The 27,694-nt window shown below is 29.2% G+C and overlaps 1 protein-coding gene across 1 annotated transcript in view; it reads right to left on the bottom strand.

Moving 5' to 3' along the window:
* Positions 1-441: 441 nt before the first annotated feature.
* The window catches only part of hb (zinc finger protein hunchback), a 41,433-nt gene continuing 14,180 nt past the window's right edge, over positions 442-27,694 (bottom strand). The window contains exons 2-6 of the mRNA XM_075380376.1: positions 10,783-10,927; positions 8,909-9,453; positions 6,625-6,826; positions 3,201-3,914; positions 442-1,613 (exon numbers count right to left, since the gene is read on the bottom strand). Of these exons, the coding sequence (XP_075236491.1) occupies positions 891-1,613; positions 3,201-3,914; positions 6,625-6,826; positions 8,909-9,453; positions 10,783-10,927 (2,329 nt within the window). The 3' untranslated portion in view covers positions 442-890. The remainder of the gene's footprint in view (positions 1,614-3,200; positions 3,915-6,624; positions 6,827-8,908; positions 9,454-10,782; positions 10,928-27,694) is intronic.

Below are 27,694 nucleotides of genomic sequence, written 5' to 3' on the forward strand. Positions count from 1 at the left end.
AGTGACTTCAAATAAATAAATAAATCGTCAAATGATCAGTTAAACAAATTCTTTCTTTTTATATACAAGTTCTTAGTTTTTATTTATTTATTTTAATATAAATCTTAAATAATAATAATAATAATAATAATAATTCTCTTATAAATTTAAATTAATATATACATTTTTATAAGAAAAAATAAAAATATGCGACTAGTATGTAGGTATTTAAATAAATAATAAATAATCAAAATGATTAACATATTTTACAGATTAATTATTAAAGAATACATTTTTTTTTTGTTTAAATTAAATATTTATATAATATATAATAATGACAGTATTTCATACATTCATTTTTTAAATACATATTGCAAAAAAAAAAATAAAGTAAAAAAAAAATATTATCATAATATTAGTAATTAAGAATTTTATTTATTGAAAGTATAATTATTATTACAGGGTGACTGACATTATTATCGGTGAGACAAGAAAATAATTGGATATATATGGTACTTGAATAAGATATGCTGAAGAGGATACACTGTCTGGAGAAAGCTACGTATAAAATCATATATAACAGGAAGTAAGAAACTACTTAAAAATGTTATAAATAAATGTAGAAAACATTTCAATTAAAAGTTTAAACCAGTTTAATTAGTTATATAATTTATAAATTTATTGAAATAATCACATTTAATAAGAACGTGTGTGGGTTTTTATTATTTTTTTAATGTTTATAGTAATATATACGGTTGTATTTATCAGAATTGGACCAAAAGTATTCCTTTGTGTACTCCTTGACATCACAAATTAAAAATTAAATGGAATTATTACTTTTATTGTTTGTACACAAAGTTGTTTTTTCTTGTAATATATAATTTTTTTTTTTTTTACTTTATATAAAAAAATTATGAATGAGAAATCCGAGCAATATGTAAAAAAAATGATACTTTATCTGTAGTTTGTTGTCCACACATATTACATTTAAATGGATCCTGAAATCCGTGATAACCTTTGTGCATTTCATACATAATGATATCTTTAAATGTAATATCACAATACGAACAAGTGTACGAGGTATCTGTAACTGCCGATGATTTTGTTTTATTTATTAATGATGATGAAGAAGAAGATGATGATGATGATGATGTTGATGGTGATAGTGAATTTGGATGTTCATTCTTTTTTTGATCATCATCGTCATAGTCTTCTTCTTCATCGAGTACACATTGCAGTGGTAATTCCCCTTCATTTGTGGAACCGTTACTGTGATTGTTATTATTATTGTTGTTGTTTTCTTCGATATAGTTTTGTTCAATGTGTGGTTTTTTTAATAAGGGTGGCTCACAATCAAATTCTTCTTCACCTGAAGACGAATTTTGTTGTTGTAATCTTAGCGCTATTGTGTCTAATCTAAAAGCTTTACCCTTTCTTCGTCTTTCGTTTACTTTAACGCTGCCATTATCGTGAATTCCTGCATGTGTTTTTACAGATAGACTATTGTTCCTTATGCTTTTATTTTCTTCTTGTGAATCCGATCGACTTAGATCTAATGGAGCTCTACACGGTTGATCGAATTCTGTGGTTTTTTCTTCTTCGCATTCAGGTATTGATTCATTTTCCATAGTTTCCTAAAATAAAATATAATAGAAATAAATGTAAATAAATAAAAATAATTCATTTTTAAAGCTGTAAATAAAACAAAAGTAGCAGTTATGGAATGATACGTTGAAAACAGTGTTTTACACAAAACAGGTTTTGTGTAAAATGAATGGAAGGAAAAGGAGAGAGAGAGAGCAAACAAAAAATTAATAAAATATAAATTAAGTGTTTAAACTATGCTTACTGTAACTTTGATAAGTTTAATTTCATCCACGCTCATAAAATACAAAACTGTATCGTTATTTGGCACATTTTTCATAATTAAAATGTTACTGTTGATTATTACCTTTCCCTTAACGGTCACTTATTGCATTTGCATAGTCCTATTTTCTGGAACTTTCTAATAATATTACTGTTTCTTTATTTTTTTGTGATTATTTATTATCATATCACGTCTTAATAATTAAATTAAATTAAATTTGAGATATATGATATTTTATACCTCTGCTTTTTAATGTTTTAATAAATATTCTATTGTACAGCGCCAAAGCCAGATTTGTAAAAAAATATTTAACAGTTTTCTCATTTGTGCAAATTAAAATGATGCCTTTTAGAACATGTATTTTATCATTTACATGTAGTTTTTTTTTTCATTTTATTGAGTTTCTTCATAACCATAAGTAGATAAACACTTTTAGACTTAAGAAAAAGGTGTTTTAATATTTTCTTAAACATCCAACTCCTAGATCATTCCTTATATCTATTTCTGCCTTTATAAAATTTTAAAATCCTTTAGATTTTTTTAGTCTGCAAATTTTAATTAGACCTATATTTTACACATGACTTAATCCCAAATGGTTGCATATATATAGAGAGAAAGTAGTATATATATATATATATAGAGAGAGAGAGAGAGAAGTATATATATATATATATATATATATATATATATATACTTCTCTAATGGAAGACAATAGAAATTCTGAATATGGAATATGTAGCACCATTTTCCGCAGGAAATTACAGATTTTAAATATCATTGTAAATATGCAGTAAATTATACAGCCTCTAAGAAAATGTTTAATTATCTGTAATTTGATATCGATATTTCAACACAGTATCATTAAAAACTATTTAGATTACACACCCAGTAGAAGTTTTTTATCTATTAATTAAAATTTAAATTACAAATAAAGAATTTAATGAAATATAACCAAAGTTTATATTCCACATTATTTGGAAAAAGAATATTAGACTGTTTTTGAAAAGAAAAAGTGAAAGGCAGTATTTATTCTTGCCACAAACCATGATTACTTTTCAGAACATTTGTATAAAATTATAAGATATATATCGGCGAAGTGCACCATCATTTATAAATCATTTCATAAAAAGTATTTGCATATTAAAAGTTAAAAATGTATTCACATTAAAAGAAAATATTTTTTGAACTATTTATTTTGAAGCGAGTGCATTTTGAGAATAAAATAAATAAATGTTGAAATATTTGACAATTTATGTATTAATAGTGTCTCTTTGTCGAACTTTAAAAAAAATCTATAAATTAATGTTAATAAAAATTTCATAAAAGGTAATTTTGAAGATTAAGGTTTGCTTACCTCGTTAAATTGTTCGCTGGAGTTATCATTCATACTGTTATGCAAGTGATTGTTTTTAGTTTCATAAAAATTATTTCCGGATTGTCTGTCTTGTTGTTGTGATGTTTTTGGATTACTCGAATCCTGCGGTAATACTGAGTTTCCTGTTTGGTACATCAGTGGATGTAATAGTGGACTGTAGTACGGTATGTATGGTGGTGCAAATAATGAATGAATTGAACTCAAGCCAGATCCTCCATTTCCAGATTGTGAATTATTTTCATCTGTAATTGTCATTTTTGTCATTCTTTGTTTCGGTCCTCTTCTTGTACCGTAAACGTCTACTATCGGTAACGGGTTTGGTGAACCATCTGGATTTAATACCATCGCCGGTGTATGTCCATATTTACGTAGATGTAGTTTTAAACTGTGGCAGTATTTGGTCGCATAAGTACAGTCTGAACAGCGATATTGATATATATTACTATGGCTTTTTAAATGTGAGTTTAACATTGATTTGTTAACACAGGAGTATATGCACTTGTCACATTTAAATGGTTTTGAGCCGAAGTGATTTCGTAAATGATACTCTAAATGGTGTTTATATTCAGTTACGAACGGACATTTCGGACATGTTAACAATCTTTCTTGTTTAATATGACTTCTTGTATGTTGCCAGAATTCTAATTTTGTAACCGCACTGAAATCACATTGTTTGCATCTGAATGTCTTAACCTGTGAACAAAAAAAAACTTTATTTAAAAATAATTGTGATAAGATTTAGTCTTAAAAAAGAGTAGGAACATCGTATTTATATAAAATGTATGTATACCAGTATTTTGGTGTTTAGTGCAACCCCAAATGTTTCAAGTAACAATAAATTCCATAAAAGAAATAGCTTCTGCTGTGGATACAATTAGATATAAGTGTCAACATCATGACACCACAGTTGATGATGGAATAGCAGCTTATATAATTCCAATATTATATATCTGAGCAATAATGGATAAAGAAAAAGGAAAGGAGGAAATTTGAGTAAGGATATGATAAAGCCATGGAAAAAGTGCCTCCAATTGATGTAGTTAACATCTCGGCCAGGATCAGTGATTGCAAGAATAGCTTTTTAAATATACAACATTTATTTTTCTTACTTTCTTTTTCTGTTTAACTTCTGCAACCACCATAAAGTATCAGAGGATGAATGAGGATGTTATGTATGAATGTAAATGAAGTGTAGTCTTGTACAGTTTTAGGTCGACCACTCCTGCGATATGCGGTTAATTGAAATCCAACTCCGAAAGAACACTGGTATTCATGATCCAGAATTCAAAAACTGTTTAAAAGTAACAACAGCGTTTACTAGGGTTTGAACCTTATAACTCTCGACTTCAAAATCAGTTGATTTGCGATGACAGAGTTCACCACTAGACCAACTCGGTTGGTTTAAATACATAAGTCTGTAAAAAGTTAAAAATGAAGTTTTTTCTTTTGTACAGTTTTTCCATTAATAAAATATTAAGGAATAACAAATTAAGTAAATTAAATTATATTCAATTGTAAGAAACATTTGTTTTGGGATTTATTCATTCATAATATTTGGAAATTTGAGGAAAAAGTAATTGAAGGTCAAAATTTAAAAAAAAGATGGGAGTACATTAAAAAGTATAAAATTTAACCAAAGAAATTCAGTCTCAATTCAATTTGTTAGAATTTATGACTATATAGTATGTATAGTGTCATGATGTAATCTAATGCTCTTGATAAAACCGATGGTTAAAAAACAGAAATAATATGGTAATAACAATTTTTATTGTAGTTAAATGTGATTGTTATAAAATATACTTGTTATAAAATAAAATAAGATTGTTAATAAAATGATTGTTAATAAATATAATTGTTAGTATTGTTAATAAAATATGATTGATTACTCTATGTACCCGATAAACTAATTATAATTTATATGCAGTACTAGAATAATTTTACCATTTTGTAAAAGTCAAGAGTAGATCTTTGTTCGTATTATGTAAGTAAATAAATATCTGATTTGGATCTGAATGTAATTACTTGTTACACAGATCATATCAGGAATGGTGAGTATGGTTTTTTGCATTAAAATAAGAACCGATCTAGTGATTGCCATCGAAGGAGCAAATCAGATATGGAAAACCTTTATTAGAACAGCATTAAGAAATACAAAATAATCAAACAGAAAGTAGTTTTAGTATTTATATTGATCTGGCTTTATGAAGTTGATAAATAACTCAAGAAGTCATAATGTCATTTGACATTGTCACAAAGTCATTTGACTTTCAGTCAAATGTAAAACTCATATGCTTTTTAAAAATGTGTTCAAAAAATTTAATTTCAACACCCACCACATAAGAGAGGATTACTCTTTTAATAGTAGTCAACCATCTAGGAATGAAAGGGTCCGACAGTAATATACAATTAACGGGTAAGAGCAGTATGGGCACAGTACAGAATGAATAAATATAATTCAGTCTGTATAAACCAGCAAGAATTAACCGATAGCAACAGATAATAGTACAGATTCATAGCAGATATTATACTTTTCAACAGCCTTGTATAATAAGGACTTACCTTGTTTGCTGAAATACTGATATTATTTACTGATTATAGTAACAAGAAAATAATTCTCAGGTTTGATATGAATAAATATTGTTATTTTTTTAAAAGAACAAATAATTATTTATAGAACAGTATAGGAATATAAATCAGTATGATGGTATTTATATGATGATGTATTTAGAAAATCTAATCATGAACGTAACAAATAACACCTTACTTTTTTAACTGTAGGAATAAGTTGTATAAAAAAAATTACTTTGTATTATTTTACACTATCTTGTACTTTAACTGTTTTACATGTTTCAAATATTAGAAAGAAAGTTAAAAACTATTAACTGAAAAACAAACATACTAATTAACATTTTGTAACAATGCATTATATTCACTGTCTACAGCCAGTAAAAGTGTACTGTTATATTAGATGCTTTACTTAACAAAAAACAAAAGCACTAGCATTTTTATGGGTGCTAATCTTCCTATAGATGAAAAGATTTTAGAGATATGAACTTTTGCTCTCTGAAGGTTATCAGTTATAAGAGAGCTCTGGATAGTAGGGTTTGTTTTTCTTAATGTTCCCCTTGGAATAATCATCATTTTATAACCCTTTTTTTCATAAAGCTTTAAATCTGTTTAAGAAAGCTTAATAACACCACTAAAAAATACAATACTTACTGAATATAAGGATGCTATTTTTATTCATTTCATAATAATTTTCTTCTTAACATATAACCAATATCGCTACCTAACAAACAACCAACGTAACAAATCTATCTTTAAGATAATGTAATGTTTACCCACATTTTCTATAATTTACTAACATTTTTTTTAAATTTTCATTAAAATTTTAGTTCTTTACCTTTCCTTGAGAATTTACTTTTGGTACAGCTAATCCAGGTTCCTCTTCATCTAATGCATCGTCATCAGCATTTCCAGCTAATATTACATCATGCGCATCACGCATATGTTCCTTAAATTGATTTGTAGATTCAGCTGCGAATTCGCACATACTGCATGATCTTTGATCCTCGTGTGATTGTAAATGTGTATTGAAATTTACTCTGTAATTAAAATAAATAAAATATACTCTTATAATATGATAATTCACAGAATATATGAAAATTACTAATAATTATTAATTATGTATGCAATTAGTTCTTTCAGAATATATTTTCTGACTACACATGGTGTTACACTATTGTTTGTATTAAAGAAAAAGCTGTAAAAAGATTTGAAAGAATAATTTACTAGTTTTTAATGAGTGATTTTTAATTATCCACACACACACAAAACTGATGGTGATATGGTTGAAAGATGGTTGGATTCTAATGGTTTGCACTTTGTATATGATCCAAAAAACAAACTTTCTCTTCTGCAAGATGGAAAAACTACGTTATAAGTCAGACCTAGCATTTGTTACCAAAAATAGCGTTGGGATACCATTACCAGCTAGGTTAAAGATCCTGTACAGCTTCCCTCACAGTCAACATCGACTAGTTAAGACAGTCATAGACCTAACAGTTCCATTTGTTGAATCACATCCAAGACCAAGGTGGAACTTTGGTAAGGCAAATTTGAACAAAATTGCTCAAAATTTTGACAATGCATACAGCCATGTGTGGAAAATTATAATAGATTCATTAGAATCAGTATCAGTGCTGCCAAGAGGAATATCTCAAGGGGTTTTAGATTGTATATTTCAGGCTGGAATGAGGAATATAAAGAAATCTTAGATTATCGGTACATAGAGGATGACAGTTTTGGGAATGCAATCGAACTACTGAATACACGTGATTATGGACGGAGAAAAAAGTAAAAAAGCATTTGAAACTATGAACTTCTAACAATCAAGCAAAAATACCTGGACTTGTTGAAACGATTGTCTCTGAGAAGCACATTAAAAAAAAGAACCGTCAACCCAAATAATATGGGTACTAAGCTTGTCGATATGAATAAATTCAAGGGAAATAGATTTTTCACAGGGAAAATCAAAGAGGAACAAACTATGAATAGGTCCCTCGCTGCTCAGAGAATGTAGTTCTCAGTAATCATTTGAGACGGAGGAGGTTGATCGGGCGACCGCATCGGTCAAAACATGTAAAGCTGTTGGTGCAGATGAGTTCTTGAAGAACTGTGGTTAGAATGCTAGAGTGGCTGAAGGGTTTTTTCAAAAGCATATTGACCTGTGTGAAATTACTATCCTCATTTCATTTTATAACATTGCTGAATATACATTATAAATTGTTAGAGAGGCTATTGTACAATAGGATAAACAATAATTGACAACAGCTTGCTAGCTGAGCAGATTGACTTTGGTGAAATTATGCAGATCAGGTATTTGCACTTACCTGTAGCATTAAAGAAAGATTCCAGAAAAAAATAAAAGAAGGAATTATATTCACAGTCTTCCCTTCACTGTATAATAATACTGTTTGGAGGCAAGGGCTACTAAATAAACTAATAAGAGTAATCAAGTGCAAAATCCTTAATAGCATGATACTAATGGGATTTTAAAATTTAGGTCAATTTTTTTATCGACATTGTCAATGTATATACACTGTTCTGCCTTCACTAGTTTTATATTCAGCATTGTCAGTTGCCTGTATACTATTCTACCTACATACTTGTAACAGTTTTCAATAGTAATAATTTGGAAAATATAAAATTTAAACTGTGATATGAAAATCTTGAAATCTTTGAAATAATATTGTTATTTTTTATAGATGTTTGATTGCTGTAATATCATTTAACAGTTTTTTCATTTATTGATCTTTCATTGATTGAAATACAAAGTATAATATTATTAATATTGGCATTCATGACAGGATGATTTACTTTTGGTTTTCATATGCAAAATTCTGGATTTATATCCTAATCAAGCTTAGCATTTACACATAACAAAATTCGTTTATTATTTTAAAATTAAAAAAGGTTGTTGGATGTAATTTAGTATTATTACTCTTTAATCACCAATGAGAAGAAATTAATCAGCTCATATTGTGGGGTAATGTCTGACTACGGTTGCCAATCTTTGTTTTCACCCGGTAAATGAATGTTGTCGCATTTGCAAAACGCTAAGCTTAGTCAGGGATTTGAATATTTCTTATATTGTAATAATAATAATAAAAATATAAAGTATTTACCTTGAAGTTGTTGAAAATGTGCAAATAGGGCATTGTAATGGTTTTTCGCTATTATGGTGATGGTTGGGTATAATAACTGATGATTTATTCGGTGGAGGAGTACCCATCATTCCTGTCCTTTGCAAAGCCATCTGAAGACGTCGTAATGGATCATCTACCAAACCATCTGGTAAATATGTTGGACCGTTGCTCGGAGGCCTTATCGAACCGTTATCGGATCCTGTCGAGTACGTTGATGACTGGCTGTCATCGGTACCCTGTCGTTGATTTTGTATATCACTGACGCTGTTTGTATCTAATTGCGATAAATTATCTTCTTCAGTGCTGTTATTGTTACTTGATTCTTCCTTAATTTGCAGCTGATTTTGATTGATCTGACAAAGACTCGTATTGTGATGATTATGATGATGATGGTGAAGAGTGTTATATACTGTATTCGGCAACGTACTTTTATTACATTCCCTACTAGCACTGTATGTTGGACTGTTTGTATTTTTATCAACAAGATTGGTATTTTCTTCTTTTTCTTGCATCGATTCCTCTTTCTGCAACAAAAATTATGCAATTTTTTACTTAAAAAAACCAGATTAATGTTTTAATATTAGTATATTGCTTTATATGGAACCACCAATTCACCCGTTTTCTGGCTATATGAAAACTGGAAATTTAGATTATATATTTCTTTAGAAAATTTATAGAAAAAATAAGTAAAATTGTCTTATTAAGAATTCTAAAATGGTTAAATTAATAATGAGTTGAAAGGAGGAGCGTTGACCTAGAAAAACTGGAATCTTGAAATCCTGGTATATATGTTCTTGAATATTAAGCTGTTAAACTGAAAGGAACTTTTTCCAGCTAGCCATAACGGGGATAAAAATTATTCAGACACATATGTATACTTCTAAGCAGGTAAGTCCTTGATTCTCTCGCTATTAATTCTCCTTTTTCTCAAATAAATACAGAGGAGATAAAGTTAAATACAATTTGAGTAAATAACTTCTCTTAGTGCCTTAGATGCTGTACATGTCTCAAAGCTGTAAGAATGCATAAGACAATAACCTAAATTAAAAAATAAGCAGAATCTTTCTTGATATGATTCAATGTACTATGTGCCCTGCCTCAAATTTGGAAGAACATAATGATAAAAAGAGATTCATAGTGATAATTGGTTAAATAGGTCTTTTGTAAGAAAATGTGCTCATCTTCTATTAGATTTTTGTCAGAATGGCAAAAAGGGTTATTGGTTGACTTACTATGGAAGTAGACATCTCAAAACCCAGCTGGACCGGTCATTTTCATGATAGTGATTTAATGATAGTTTCTTGATACAGTCTACCGGTTACCCTGTTGGAATCTATTTACATTTAAATTATTAAATCGTATTAGCTTGATGATTTGAGGTATAAATACACTCGCTAAATGATTAAGGAATGCTAAGCTATCTGTCGTTCCAACCAAAACCGATAAAAGATTTAACTAGACATCTGGAGATTTCTATAATATTAAACAGAATTAGATTGAAATTCTTTTTGGGTCGATCATCTACTTCCCGCATTATCTACACTATTTATCATCCTTGATTACTTCTTTCTTAATATGAGATACATTCGAAGTTAAATCATTATCAACATGACAGTGTGTATTGAACTATAAGTATAGAGATCTGTTCTTTCGATAATTGAAATTTTTAGTTTGCTGGCACCATAATAAACGTATGCTTATTTGATCTCATTTTTTATCTGTTGAAATTAAAAGAACGAGCTTTACTAACATTTATCAATTAATATCGGGTAACTTAAAGCTGCTACTGTCTAATCTAATGAAAAAACATAAATAAGGTGTTTAAATATTATATATGATAAACATATACTTACTGTTTGGTGCCAGGGATTAATATTAAGAATTCCACCTCCAAACAGTTTATGTCTCTGTGTAGGTCCCAATGCACAGGTCGAGTTCATCTCTTCTTTACAAGTGTCAGACAAGGTTTCATTCGAATTTACAACCATATCATTTGTTCTGTAAAGAAAAAAATATTATGTAATGAAAACTATTTTTTTATTTTTTAAACTGCATCCATATTCATGCTTAATGTCTGCGATGTAAGGATTCGGTAATTCACATTTTTTACTTTTCCTACAATTTTCACAACGCCATTCCCTGAGTACATTTCAGGAACTATCAGGTCATTGTGTGTGTGGGCGCGCGCACTTAAGTAATTTATCTATGCAACAGTCGGTTGCTAATTTTATAAATCTTTTAATTTAACATAATTACTACATTCTACACCCCCAATTTTCTATTTTACATGTTAACTCTTTGTTTGCCCCCCTCAACATGTCTCCCATAGCCTAACTAACTTAATCAGAATTTCTTATTAAACGGCCATCGATCCAGTTCGTTTTGGCAAGACACTGCCAGAAATTTCTCCTCTCTTTTATTTATCTTAAAATCCCTTTGCTTCGAATTTTATTCACTCACCACTAGTTTTACTTTCCCGTGTAGATAGCGCCATAGCTTTAGAAGGGGAAGTATTGTATTCGCTCCAATATGGGCATGTGCGGTTTTCACCGGATTTTGATGTTTTTGACACTTAAGAAACCGAAAAAACAGGATGGAAAATTTCCGCATGTTAATGTTCATATGTACGTGTGTTCGGTATTTGCTTCTAAATAACCTTATATTTCCAAAACTACGGGACCGATTTTGACCACCAGATTACTTCTACATATAGCACATTGACCACATTAAATTTTCAAAAAAGGTCAAGGGGATAAGGCTGTAGAGGAAGATCGCCCACAGTATCTTGAGATTTCGCCTAATTAAGGTCATATTTGTTAATTAAAAAACAACAATATTTATAAAAATGTTTTTGCAAAACCCACCTCAAAAAATTATATAGTTACAGTTCGCTACGTTTTGACGTCACAGGTGAGGGGAAGAATTAAATAAATACTATTTAAAATGTAAAAAAGAAACACTTTGTCTGACTGGATCTCGAACTCGATATTCCGGTCTATCCGATACCTGGTGCGTTAAGCCTCGCGGCTACACCGGTTTGCCGACCGTCGCCGCTATCACCGCCACACCCGCACGAATTAGTTCGGTGCGCGCTCTTTAGTTAGAATCGTAAATAAAATAAACGAAAAAAATATTAAATTAAAATAAAATTATAAATATTTTTAATTAAGTTATGCGTTTAAGCCGTGCAATTTTCAGTAAAAGGTCAATCGAGAGGTAAACTTATCACTGAAATTCAGAGTTACTATGATGTTCCTATAACAAAAAATAGACGTAGTATAAAAGACTTGAAGCGGCTATATGGGCTATTTTTTCATTAAAATCACGCCAAATGAAAACCCTTCACGCGGGTTTGTCCGTGAAACATCACGGAGTATCATCGAATAAAAAGTGCTGATTAGGAAGCAAAAATAGTTTATTAATATAGTACTGAGAAAAACAGGAAAAGTACTCGACCAGAATATAAGGATGAGCAGAAGAAACCCCATACAATGTAGAATACGGTGCTGGGATGCATTGACCTGCAGTAAATGATGTTTTTTATCGTTTTCCGAAAATTGCATGTTTTTTTAAATAAAAAAACCCATTATCTTATGCACTTAGGTAGGAAAATAAAATTTGTACATTGTGTTTGTGTAAGCAAGATACAACTGAGTTTTTTAAAATCTGATTATTTATATTTTCTAAAACGTTAACTTTTTGTGCAAAAAATTAACTTTAATAAACAGGAAAATTGAATAAAAATTGTAAGTGAAAAAATTTTTGTAGTAAAAGTATGAGAAAAAATTCACTAGCTGAAAGAAAAACCTTAAAACAACTGTGCAAAATTTCCTCGCTGAATTTTTATTGTGACTTGAGATAATTGGTCTTAAAGTTAGAAAAAATAACATTACTGAGAAACAAGGTACCGGTTGCACTTAAAGGAATCATCAAAAAATATACAAATAAGATTTTTGAAATGTTATAAATAAAATATAGAAAAGTATTCAGAGTTATTTATGACATAACAATTCTTAGAAAAAAATTAGTTATATATCTACGTATCTGTATAGTTATATTTTATTATTTAAAGCTGTAAATAAATGTAAAGAAAGAATAGCTAAACATCCCTCAAAAGGGGTAAGAACCCATTTACTTAAATAAACCGGATCACATCTTACTTTTCAGGTAGAAAAGAATATAAAGCTCTCTTCCAACAATAGATGTTTTCAATTTTTTTGTTAGGCAAAAAATATTCAAAAATCCTTTCTTTCTTTTCTCTTTTTTATTCAAAAAGGAAATAAACATGCATGGTATATAAGTTAACAATAATACAAAAATGTTCTGTGTCGTTTCTCATATATATATATACGTGTACCAAAAATCGTATTTCAAAGTGTAAAAAAAACAATTTATATACTTTGTTAAGCAGGTATCTCTTTATCAATACAGATGTAGCAGCTGAAAAAAAACTGTAAAAATTTCTTTAGGGCTTCGTATTCTGTATTTTTACTAGTGGAATGTACAGTTTATGTTTCATCCTATTCGATGACAGTTTGTTAAGATGCAACATGCATCTTTATCCTAATTATATATATATATATATTGTACCTAGCACAAAAGATAGGGCTTCATATCTCTTTCGAAAAAACTGAACTAATGGCCATAGATCCTCTGGTAATAGAGCACATTACGGTAAACAATCAGAAAATTAAAATAGTAAAACAATTTAAATATCAAGGGGAAATAATAACTTATAATTTAAATGAAAAAGTGACATGGCAAAACAGGACAAATAAAATTATTAAATCCCAAAAATTAACTTGGTCAACATATAACAAAAAATGCCTTTCTGCTAAAACAAAACTTAAACATTATAAAACTGTAGTACAGCCAGAAGTCACCTACGGAAGCGAGACACTTTTCAAAATCACTCAGAAAAACCGAATTGAAAAAATTCTGAAAATAGAGAGGAGAATTGTCAGAACGTGTATCAATAAAAACACCAAAGAGAAGGCCGATGGTGGATTGTGCCAAATGAGGTGGTGTATCGAGAAATAGAGCCTGTTACTGATACTATGCGGAAAAAAAGAATCTCTTTCTTCGGTCATCTCATAAGGACACCGCAAACAAGACTGTCAAGAAATATCATTGAAAAGCTCTGGTTCCAAAAGCTAGAAGTAGGATGGATCAAAGAAATTAGAGAAGATATGAAAGAATTGGGAATTTCCCTGACCGACCTACAGAATAAAACTGGAAAAATTACAAAGCTAAAAGATAAAAGCATTAGATTTAAACAAAAGACAGACAAACGACAAAATACAACGAAGAAGGTGTTTACGGATGAAGAAAAGAAAGCAAGATCTGAACGGATGAAGAAATACTGGGCAGCTCGAAAGAGTAAAATAACACGCTTTTCTCAGAAAAGATCCAACTAAAATTGACTTAAGTGGTCCCATGTTGGCCGTAAAAGCATAATAATAATAATAATATATATATTGTTACTATTTTCTATGTTTTATACTTTTTTTAAAATAAATTCACTAATCCTGTGACTTTCTTTTTTTTCTTCCTTTTACGAAGTAAAGAAAGTATTGTAATCGCGAAAAATTTCGGTTTACAAATTTTAACGGAAATATCCATTTTGACCACCTTTGAATCCATTATGACTTTTTTTCTTGTTTAGCCTCCGGGAATCACAGTCAGATATTACTTCAGAGGATGATATGTATGAGTGTAAATGAAGTTGTAGTCTAGTACAGTCTCAGTTTGACCATTCTGAGATGTGTGTGGTTAATTGAAACCCGATCACCAAAGAACAACGGTATCCACGATCTAGTATTCAAATCCGTGTAAAAGTAACTGCCTTTACTAGTACTTGAACGCTGGAAGTCTCGGCTTTGGAATATTTGTCGGGAAGTACATTAATTTTTTAAAATATATTGGGAATTTTCTTTTCTCGGTACTTATTTTGTTAGAAATAACATTTAAATTTTAAATAATAAAACTAAAAAAAAGTGCTGCATTTTAAAAATAGTAGTTTTTTAATGCTTTCGAATTCATGTTATTGAAATTGAAGCTAAATGTATTGTATTTAATTCGAAGCCGACTTTTAAAGGACAACATTTAAAGAAATAAATAGTTTTATTTTAAATTTACTTATCAATTATTTTTAATTATTATTTTTACATTTATTCATTTTAAAATAGGTTTGTTTTCTTTTAGTTTTCGTGGTACTATTTATATGTTTTATTTAACACGGCTGTTTAAGTCTGAATGCTCGTTTTGTTTAGTCAGTTCTTGAGCGATTTTCTCTTTTGAGATTTTGTTTTTTGTAAACTAATTGATAACTGGAACAAAGCATATTATCAGCAGTTATTACGAAGCTACTGGCTAATCATGAACTTTCGTAGAGGAGGAAGAGAAAACTTTACAAGGCGTAGCCTTGGTAACCCTCTTATTTTACCTATCATTCCTGGAGACTTAAAAAAACAAAACTGCCTGCTTGTTTTTAAATTGTAATCTTATTAAATTTGTCATGTTACGATCTGTCTTTCCTTTTTACTATATGTGTATATTTTTCCAACTGCCGGTTTTGGGTGTGTGTGTGTGTGGGGGGAATGCAATAACCTTACTTTTACCTGCTTAACAGGCCTGACGTAGTGCAGTGTAAGTATATACGAGTATGTACATATATGTACACGTGTAAGCACGTCTTGAAAAGACTCAGGTCGACCGCTCCTGAGACGTGTGATTAATTGAAACTTAACCACCAAAGACCGTTATCCATAGTATGTGTTTACAAGAACGAACCTTAGAACACTCCGAATCGAAAATCAGCTGATTTTACGATAACGAGTTTAAGCACCAGATTATTCCGGCGAGTTCCTTTCTAAAATATTAACACTATAATTAATCTTTATGAAATAAACGAAATAAAATATGATAGTTTAATTGTTATTCGAAAGAAATCACAAAAAGGGAAAAAATAGAGAAAGTTTTTTATATTTATCAATAGCAATTCAGTAGACGTCTTATTTTTACTTATTTCTTCTTTTTCTCGTATTATTCTATTCATTTTTTTCTCTTTATTCATAGACAATTTCACGGTTACGTAAATTCTGTACCGGTTAAAAATAGGTCATTCCCGGGTTAGGATAGTTAAGAAATATCAAAACGTGCAAAAAAATACAAAGAAAAAAAATTGCTAACATCCTAGTCTGTCCTTTTTTTATTGTGTTAAAAATTACCTCATCTATTTATTTACCCATTATACGCATACATTCTTCCTACTTCCTAGAAAATACAAAAGAGGGAAAAAACCAACCGACTGAATAAAAATGACCTAAACTTTTTATCTTTTAGAAAATCGTACCATTTTATTCACCGTACATTTTTGACCTATTTTTACGTATTTTTAAATAATATTACCTACTTCTTTCTCATCTTATATATATTACGTGAAAGTTTTTTTTGTTTGTTTGTTAGCGAAAAACTTATTCTTGTTTTTCGACAGTAATATATTGGGCGTCCCCAAAGAAAAAGAAATGTATATACTTCTACAATCCATGAACATTTTTTAATTTTTGTTAATTTTTTTCTATTTAATATAAAATCATATCTCGAACTCAAATCTATATTGCATTTAAATATGAAAAAGAAGAAATTTGCCCTAAAATAGTGTAAGTATTAGAAAAAATAATATTCAAATAGTTCTAATACGAAACTAAGAGTAAATGGAAAATGATTCTGTAAAACCACCAAGATAATTAACCGCGAAATTTTCACGAAATCTTTTCAGAATTTGACATATATCGTGAGCCATAAACCGGGCACGTCGTTTGTAAGTTAACTTCTTAATATCAGATCGTATCTTGTTGAACATGATATTTGAACGGACATTCTTTACACCTATTTCTAACGTAGATTAGGTTGGTAGATACACTCAAAAAGGTCTTAAACGCGAAAAAAAATTCACTACAACATATAAATTATTGCAATGGGTTTCGAAGTGTGCCCTAGCGGACATGAACGATTAATTATTTAATTTGTTTATTAACAAATTAAGGAAAACTTTTCAGTTTATCGCCAATAGCGGTTTATATTTAAATCTCATGTAAATATAATAAGCACAAAGATATACTTGAGAAAATTTTGCATAAAAAAAACTTACAGGTATTTTTTATACGTGCACAACTAAGGACTCGTACCGAATTTTACAAAAACTTCCAAAATTACGCTAGGAAATAATTTCTTAATTTTGCCGGTAGAAAATATTTTACGGAACTTTTATATACAAACTTGTCTTAGTCTTCTACCGGTTTTATTTCTTTTTTTCATAAGATTAAAAATAAACAAAATATTGACGAAAAAAAATATATTTTGAAAAAATTACGTTTCTTCCACAAACAGCAAAAAATTTGCAAAATCTAAGGCTACACATTTATAAATGACGTATTTTTACATAAATCTACAAAGTTGCGTAAAAATATTTGTTTTGTTAATCTTTTATAAAAATTTGTTTATAGCGTCATTTTCATGTGTTTAAGAAGCGTAAATATTTAGTTCCTAAAACTCATCGATAAAGTTTTTGAAAAGCCACATATGCCCTTTTTAAAGTACATCTTTTACCTGAGAAATAACAATGAAAATATTTTTTTATTTGAAAAAACAAAATTAATAACGATCGGTTTTGAACATTAGTAAAGGTACCAAAACACGTTTTTTCTAAAAATTCAATTTTTAAATGTTCATAAATAAATAATATATAGAGATATCCCTATGAAACGAGTAGGTATTGAGCTCAAGAACAGAATGTTACATTGACTTGTAATTTTTTGCAATCTGTTTATTTTTATAGGCGTTTTATGAACAACTTGAAAATTTTCACAGCAGATCCGAATTAACGGGCGATCAGGAATTAAAAATACTTCGAAAATTTGACTGAGCCGGGTCTTATAAATCTGTACATTCGTTAATTAACCATAATAGTATGAGAGTTATGGAAGTTTATTTATTTCGCGCCCTCCACCGCGCTACCTACGTATGATAGCTGTAGCGCGATTTTTGTGCTTATTGTAAAATTCGCTAGCGCTCCTTAGTTTTGCTCGGTGAAAAACTACCAGGAAGGTTTTTTATGCGAAATTTTATCAGCTACCTATCGGTGATTTTTTCATGCGATTAAAAAATAAAGCCGCTTTTACCGAAAAACTAAAAGATATTCCTTAATTTAATTAAAAAGTTAATCGTTCATGCCCGCTAAGGTACACTATTATTTTATAATTTTTCCGAAGTAATTTCAATAATTTATTTGTTTTGGTATATTTTTTCGAGGTTAAAATGTCTATCGACTCGGCTAGATAAGATGAACGAATCGACCTGGGAAAAAACAGTCCAACCGGGTAGGGATTGAAAGTAAATCCCGGTACGCAAATCGCTACATTAATTCACCTGTTGAACTGTAGGCGTCTCACAATACGTTCAGACAAAAATCCGTTGATGTCATTCTTATCGATGAAAACACTTCAAGTTAATTTTTGTAATCTATTATATTAATATAATAAATAATAGGAAATTATAAAGCGATTTATTATTAAAATTATTTACAACTTATTTCAAATAGGTTTTCTTTTTATAATGCAGGAATTATCGGTAGTAGATTGTATCTTACTATTACTGTATTTTTTAAACATTTTTATGTATTCTGTATAGTTATCATATTTAACGGTTAAGCGGTCTGATATTGAAACGAAAAACTCTGAAAGTAGCATAATCATTTGCAAAATTAAGAAATTGTATAAATGTTAATATACTACCGCGTAATTTATTTTATTTCAATTTCTGCACGATTGTTTTTAGAATATTTAAATTAAGTTTTTATTTAAATATTAATAGATATTGTCGCTGCCTTTTAAATCACTAAGAACAAAAAACAATTACAACATTATACGATTATTATCGTTAGTTTCATTTTATTTGTAATAACTCGAGATAACAACCCTTGGCTCATATATATATATATATATTTTTTTTATATCTTTATTACGTTATATGGTGTATAATAAAATACGTTTTTTTTAAAAATACTATTGTGTTTTATACTAAAGTAATAAAAATCAATCCGTTCCTTGATTTATTTTATTTAGTGAATCACACAAGAATGGCTGAACCATATAATAAGAGATTACAGTATGAGATTTTACAGCTAATTATTTACAAAGAAAGGAGTTTACTCGACTAAAAAATTATTTTTTGTTAGAATTTCAGGATTTAATTTAAAAATTTAATTGAGAAAAGAATTGTTTATTTTATCTTTTATAAATGAAAAAATTTATAAAATTTTAAATCAAAGTTACGAACTTCTGGCGAATTTATAAAGTGATTTACTTGTTAGGATATACCGGGTGATTCAAAAAGGATTTCACAATTTTAAAAAGATTAAAATTTATTTAGAAACCTTAGATTTGGTTGAAGTCATTTCATAACAAAACACATATAAAGTTGTAACTCGCGTATTTAATTAGTTTAGATTCGGCCATTAGCTCTCTCATCAGTGTTGTTAAAAATAGATACAATTACTGGTGCGGAATACGGTTGCTGTGTGTTTTGATTTCACGATTTGCGGTCAGTAACTGCAGTTAAAACTTTTCTTCTTTGTCGAAAGTACGGTAGGGGATCTCGTACTAGGCGTACAATTTATTCTTGGTACCAAATCGTTGAGAAAGGTTGTTCTGTTAAACGTGCCAAAATCATCAGGACGCTGACGCGTTTTCCTGAAGATACTGTGCAATAACTCGGAGAAAGCTTTGTATGTAGTGTGAAGAAATCAAGTCGATATGCGTCACGTTAAACTGGCATTCCATAAACGACTGTTTGGCGGGTATTACTTATTGCACTTTTTTCTTTTTTTTAACCTCCGGGTCCGCAGTTAAGCATTATTGCAGAGGATGAGATGATTGATTTGTAGCGAGTGTGAAAAATACCATACCTGACCGGGATTCGAACCCGGGACCTCCGGGTGAAAGGCCGAGACGCTACCACTTGCGCGCAAACGATTGCACTTAAAGCCGTACAAACTAACCTCGGTACAAACCATTACAGATGACTACAAAGTAACTAGGCTACAGTTTTGTGTGGAAACGATGGGTAGAATTGCAGACGATGAGGGATGAGTAGTTTTACATCAGCGGCAAAGTTAATACATATAATTGCCTAATGCGGGGTAGAAAAACCCCTCTTGAAACTTTGTGGTACATTCGTGATAGCCCTGAGGTCAATATTTTTTGTGCCCTAAGCTAAGCTAAGGTAAACGGTATCGTTTTACTGTACATCCTTCAAACCTTTTTAAAACTTCAGTTAGACAATGAATACAAAGATGGACGCCATTATTATCAAGAAGACTACATCAGTACCGCCGCGAATTCAGAGATTTTCTTGAAACTCTGATTCGCAGATCTGTGGAACGGTCGTGAAGGACCAATCGCATGAACACTTCGTTACCCTAATTTGATCCCGCTAGATTTTTTCGTGTGGGGGTTTAATTAAAAACCTGGTTTACGTACCGAATTTATCTGCTGATTTTGTTGAGCTAAGACTTCAAATTAACATTGCAGCTGCAGAAGCAACGCCCGTATTGCTGGCTACAGCCTAGAATAAAATAGACTTTAGAGGGGATGTATATCGCATTACAAATGGAAGCCGTATCGAAACAAAATGATTGTTGCGTGATAAATTTACTGTGTTTTCGTATGAAATGAGACCTCAACCGAATATGTAAGTTATCGTAATAGATTTTTATGTGGTTTTAAAAGTGTGAAGTCCGTTTTGAATCATCCGTAGTTTTGTTAAATCTTTTCAATAGATTTTTTTTACAATTTTCTTTTTACAAATTATAATTTTTTTAATAACTTTCATTTACAAATTTTTACTTTCCTATAAATTTTTTTTAAGTTGTGGATAAAAATTACTCCGAATTTAATTAACTTATGATATATACGGAAAAAATATTTATATTTTTTAAAGTGCGGGAAAATTTTTGTAAGATTGTATAGAAAATAAAATTTCCTGTATCATAAAAAATATATTTTTTTGGGGGAGGATTTTACTAATAAACATATTAAAAATTACTATTGTTAAATAAAATGGCAGCAATTTTTCCCCGGGAGAGGTTAATCCTTTTTTCCCTTCAAAATTGTTATTATTAATTTAATATTCTATTCCCTGAGTGAAAAAAATGTTTGGTACTCGCTGGATTTCACATTTTATAGAATATTAATTAACATTAGTGGTTTCATAATTTATTTACATTATTATTTACTAATAATTAGCTGAGAAAAACAATTATTAAAATAATAATAAAGGCAAAGAGAAACGCTGAAGGATTATTTATATAAATAAAAAAAATTAAAATAGATTTGCTTTTTGATCGTTAGTAGTAGTAATGTAAAAATAATAATATCCAGTTGTCATACACATAATCGACTGTACGATTCAAAAGTATAAGTTAATTTAGGGATCAATCGTGTGTTACAATTCTATAATTTTTGTTATAATCTTACAATTATAATTTTGGGTCTATATCAATTATTAACGGATATACCTATTTATGTTGCATTAAACAATGTTTAAATGAAATATTTATAAAAAAAAGACTTATTTATAGTATAATGTAACTTAACAATTCATTTGGTAATATTGCAAAGAATAAGTTTTTGGTTTTCAATTTCTTGTAGACTTAAAATAATTGTAGACCTAATTTGATACTAATTTACGATACTAGAATTAACAACAATTAATATTTAATCGTAAAGTGGAGGACATGAAAACACTGAAAATTACAATATCGATTTTCTGCTATTATTCGGCTATTTGTTAACCGATTTAAAAAAATAAAATGTCATTTTGTTCAAAATAAAAGACTTAATATTCAAGCAAAACCATACATTTTGATAAAACATATTTATAGAGGTATAACAGATTGAAAAATAAACACTGCTGCCATTTTGTAATTTGTGAAGGTTTTTATGTTTTGATTTTTTTCTAATTTTTTAAAAACTTTATTATCGTGACGCTTACCAAATATTAAATGCGATTCTTCTATCCGAACTTGAGATATAAATTTTTATATAAAAATAACAAAATTGAGGACAGTGGGAGAACGAAGAAGAAATTGCTACTTTTCGTAAGAATATTCTTTGTTTAGCTTTTACAAGTAGAATCCGAAAAAGTATAGCCAGCCCTTCAGTTTAGAAACACTCTGTAGACTACAATTTAATTTGGATAGTAATGCTATTTACATATATTTAATGTTTTTTTATTGTACGTAATTACCATATATTTATTAAATACTTATTTATTACGTACTAAAAATGAATTATTTAAACAAATAAACTCCTAAAAAATTATTTTTATATTATAAAGTTATTCGTGCTAAAAAGTATATTTTGATCTATAATTTGTTTAGTATTAAATTAAAGATTACATAAAAACAATTTTATTATTTTATTGGTATGGTGTAATTTAGCAGAATATTACAAATAAAATAAAATTTATTTGTTTATTTATTTACAAGCAGGCTTATTTCGAAAGATTATTTAATTTTTTATTTTAATTTTCAACTTGCGTTTGTGTTTATTTAATTGAGTATGGTCAAAGTTTCACGAGATCAATATAAATAACTTTGTTTAAAATACATTTTTAATGATTATTCTAATATTTACGTAGGCGACTTATTTGAATAGGATGCTTGTGTGCATATGTACATAATTGTTGTGGGCGCGTTTGTGTGCGATTATATATATAAATAGGATATGTATAAATATATGCAGATTTACTTGGTAGTTATAACATCTCGATCTTTTATCCGGAGCTTCTGGTTTCGAATCCCGGTCAGGCATCGGATTTTTCACGAGCTACAAAAAATTCTGTTGCTATATTACCAGCTTCGAAATTACACGGTAAATTAATTCATCTAGCAAAAATATGTACGCTTTATTACCCTACGAAATGGAGGTAATGCATATATTACATTGTTTCCTTACAAAGGGCTGTATTAATTCGTTGCTCTGTAACCACAGTTACAATCTTTCTTATAGTTGTGAGATATGTAAAGCGTGTCTGATAAAGGCGGGAGTATCCAGAGTTACTTTCTTGAAAGTATTGATCTTATTATCGAATTAATTTAATCTTGCACAAAACTAGAGGTGATCTACCACTTATTTAAGATGTCTTTTATCAATATTTGTTATAATTAATTAAATGTCGAAAATCAGGCGTATCTATACCCGTCACCAGTTTTTCTTATCGCGATTCATTAAATATAAATTTCTGTATATTTGAACCTTTTTCTTTTTTTCTCGACAGCAATTCAACATGTGTACTTCGTAGTAGTAGTAGCTATTCATTCGTTGTACGCGTTTAATCTGACGCTTTCAACAAAAATAATATTTTTTTTAAAAATTACATTTATAATTATTATTTAACATTACGATAATAATAATATAAGTTATTATTTAATTACACAACTGAGTCTTCGATGGAACATTTTAGTTCTTTCATTTGGCCAACTCTACAGATGAACTCTACATGATGGTGTCTTCATGTCAGCGAGTCGCTTTTAGTATATCAGATCGAAATAAAAACTAGACATTGACTGCGTGCTAAATTCAATTTTAACATAAAACAAACACTAAACGGTAAATTATATTTATTTCGATTAATATTCGATGGCAATTTTGTTCTACATCGGTCTATGATACGAGAAGAGAGACATTAAGTGTTCTAAAACAGCGGTAAAGATACTCGCGTCGTCGTTCACTGAGCGCGCCGTGCCAGCTTTGCGACGCTTCCGAAACAGTCCCGCTCGCTACCGGACATCGGGGTACCTACGCGTAACTTATAACCTCCACTTTCCAGCGATATACGTAATTTATATTTCCGGTTGGCTTTTGCGCGGGCTGAGGCTGATATATTGAATTTTTATACTCGTTTACATGTTTAACTTAACTTTTTACGCATAAATATTGTTCAAAATACACTTATTATTACGGAAATCGATGTACCCCGATACACTCTGCACACAAACACACGAATCACCGTGCTATCAAGTCGTGAGTTTCACTAAATGGAAATGAGCGAGAGCGTCAGTTTTGTCCTATCTGTGCTGTGGTCCTCCTCGCCGGTGACGAATTCGCATCGGCTAGCTGACCGTATAACTTATAAAATGACACCGCATTTACGTCTCCGAGACTAATAGGGAGTTATTAAGACGTGGCTATATAGACCTTATCGTTACGCTACAAATTTCGGTTGTGTTACCCGTACGTTTCGGTGTGATTTTAGACGTTTCACGTAAAAAAACGGTATGTTAAAAATTTAGTCAAATCGTAAATAATTATTATTACTTAACGTGAATGAGAGACATGTTTTTTAAAAATTTAAATGATTATAATGAACGCATTACCTGTTGCGTTATATATTTATATCTATTAGACCAGCCAATCGTAAAAAATTATGTTTTAAAACCTTTAAAAAAATTATGCCGTCATTTTTTTGTCTACATATATTGAAGGAATAAAAATTTACTTTTCCTGGAAATTCTTTCTAAATAGAATATCTTTATTAGATTTATTACTTTTATTTCCTAGTTGGTTTTCCAAGGAATTGTATTAATCATTACGATCCATTGGTCAAATATAAATATAAAACCGCGCTGACTCAAACCCCTCACTTCATTACCTAATTGCATAACTGTTTGTGTCGCTAATCGTTTGCTACCAAGAATAAAACATTTTCTTCTACTTCATGTATAAGAATTACATTATAAAGGAGCAGGATATTAGATAAATAATGTTTTATTATTAAAAAAAATTAACATTGTATTACAATATTGATTAACATTGGTATAATTGAATTGGAATTTCTTTTATTATGTTTGGTATTCTCAAATAATATATTTAATAAGTGAATGAAAATTATCAGACAGATTAATGTACGAACAAACAAATCAACGAGATGACTTCCAAATTAAAACAAATAATTTAACGTTAATTTAATATAATTATTTGATTAAAAATGAATGAGTTTATTTAACTTTTTCCTTTTTTTTAATAAAATAAAATACGATTTATTTTTTTGTTACAGATAATCCAGACATATTAACACGGAAAGAATGTAACAAATATTTTTTATCAACATAAACAACAAGATATGTCAGTTATTTTATTTATTTTTACTTCCTCGTAAGAAGTAAAGGAAGTATTGTGATCGCGAAAAATTTCAATGAAAATATTTATTTTGATTATTGTGATGTCTGTACGTACGTAAGTATCTCCTTAACTCAAAAACGATTAGCCATTGGATGTTTGAAATTTTGTATTTACGACTGTTGTAACATGTAGTTGCGCATCTCCCCTTTTGATTGCAATCGACTGGACCAAGTGTCCGAAATAGCGTAAAATCCAAAAAAGTTGGAATTTTTCTTAACTGCAGTTATAAGCCCTCATTTGGTGTCAACGATATATCATAAGTGGTACTTTTTTTCATCGGTTCCAAAATTACAGCAAATTAACATTGTAATTAATGAAATATTTGGATCTTACAAGGGAAGACGCATCGATTCGAATCAAACTTCATTTACGACCTTTTTTTAATTTAAATACTATTGATTTATTTATATAATATTATTAACCTCGGATTGTAAAAAAAATTTACAATAAATAATAAATTCAATAATAACAATAAAAAAGAAAAATTAAAAGTTATTAATGAAATAAAATTTATACACTTTTCATTTTAAAAAAATGTGTATACGTAATTTAATAGGCGTTCAAGGAAGTCATGTGGTGTCCACATCAGATTTTTTTAAGTACAATTAATTTCATTATAATATTATAAACAATTGTAAACACAATCTTTAATAAATGAAATAGCAAAAAGAAATTTAAAGAAACGTTTAGTATATAAAAAAGTATATACAAAAAACCTTTTATTCTCATTTCAATTGTTAATTAATTATTAGATATATGTGAAAAATTAATTTAAAACAAACATATATATACATAAAACTTAAAAAAAGTAATAACCAAAAAATTAACTCGTGTGAACAGTAGAAAGAATTCTTTACCTGTTTTTTTTTAACAGAAAAAAGGTAAAGTGTAACAAACCTTTGCAGCAGATGAACCAAGCATAAAAAAAAGTTATGATACAATTTATATACATCGAAGAAAGCGGGGTTTTTTAATTTTTAGTAATGCATAAAAGGAAAAAAACCTTTGGTGGGCAGGCACTTTTAAGTACCTGCCTTTTAAGAGAAAAATAAGGCTAAAGTAAAATGTGATTGAAAGAGTCATATGAATTTTAATTTCAGCGAACTCAATATTACCAAATTTAGAATTTTTTTTTAGGCAATCAAATCGCAAAAGAAATTAAGTAATGTTGACATCAGAAAAAACATTACTTCTATAAAAACAATGACTGGTAAAATCAAATATTAATCGAAGAATTAGAATGATATTTATTTAGGGTGTAAAGGTTTGTAATAGAAAAAAAAGGGGAATATACAGGATTTAAAATGTATTGTTACCGAAGGATGTTAAAAAATAGGTAGGTAAAAAAAGAAATAATGTTAAAAAGATTAGAGGTGAACTATGCGTGTATTAAGATATGTTAATTTAATGAATAAAGGGATTTGTAGAAAGTAATACGTGTAGAGTAAAATTAGCATTGATATTTGTGGATTTAGGATGTAATAAATACGATAAAATTAAAAGATTAGCAGAGATGCGAAACGAATTTGAGTATAGCTTCAAACCAATCAACTGATTGATGACTTAGAAAAAAAGCTTATATTTAGGAAGAAAGGGATGTTTTTAATATATTTGTGTTTTTTTACGTTAGGAAGTGACGGATGACAGAAATTATAAAACAAAGAACTAAATCTGTTGAGATATGGCATTTATTAGGCGGGATGATAAAAGTATGAAATTGAGAGGTTTGTGGTAAAATCTTGAAAAAGGTTGAAATAGGCACGCTATATATACAATGGATTCAGGTACAATGAATTCGGTTGTAAAATGAAATGCGGAGGGTAAAACCAGAAAAAGTAGAATACTCAAATAATAGTGAGAATTTAGAACTTGTACTAACTCTTTAATTATCGGCATAGCATATTATAGAATCGGATTAGTGTGCAGCAAACTGTATGACAGTCATCCTGGTTAATTTACACAACCTATTATTATCGTATGACGCTGTGTATTAAGTTTTTTAACTACGGTTTTTTTAGAATAAAAAATTAATATTTTTTATTCTAAAAAAACTGTACTTGTGTTTTAGTTGCGAACATCAGATTTTTTAGATTTGCAAGACGATTACATACTTTTTACCTTGTAAATAGGTGATTATATCTTTTTATACCCTAAGAGTACGAGTAATATAAACACAGTTGATTTTAATAAAACTAAATCTGAAAGAAATGACTATTAGATTTGCATTACGTATTTCTGCTAATGTACGGTTCTTTAGTTACCCCAATCAAATTTTTCTTAAGAGTTTTCATTTTTTTATCGATGAAAATTTTTATGTAATTCAAATCACAGTTTCAATTATAATTTGCAATAATATACTGAGTGATTCACGAATAATATAACAAACTTTCAGGAGTTAATTCTACTGGTGAAAATAAAGAAAAAAGTTCGGAAACGCTTCGTTAGACTCTTTTAGCGAAAGATTTCGCCTTCATTTCTGCAACTTCGAGAAAATTAAACCAAATTCTTGGAATCCAAATTT

Source organism: Lycorma delicatula, chromosome 12 (assembly GCF_047948215.1).
Source record: "Lycorma delicatula isolate Av1 chromosome 12, ASM4794821v1, whole genome shotgun sequence".
Taxonomy (NCBI): Eukaryota; Metazoa; Arthropoda; class Insecta; order Hemiptera; family Fulgoridae; genus Lycorma; species Lycorma delicatula.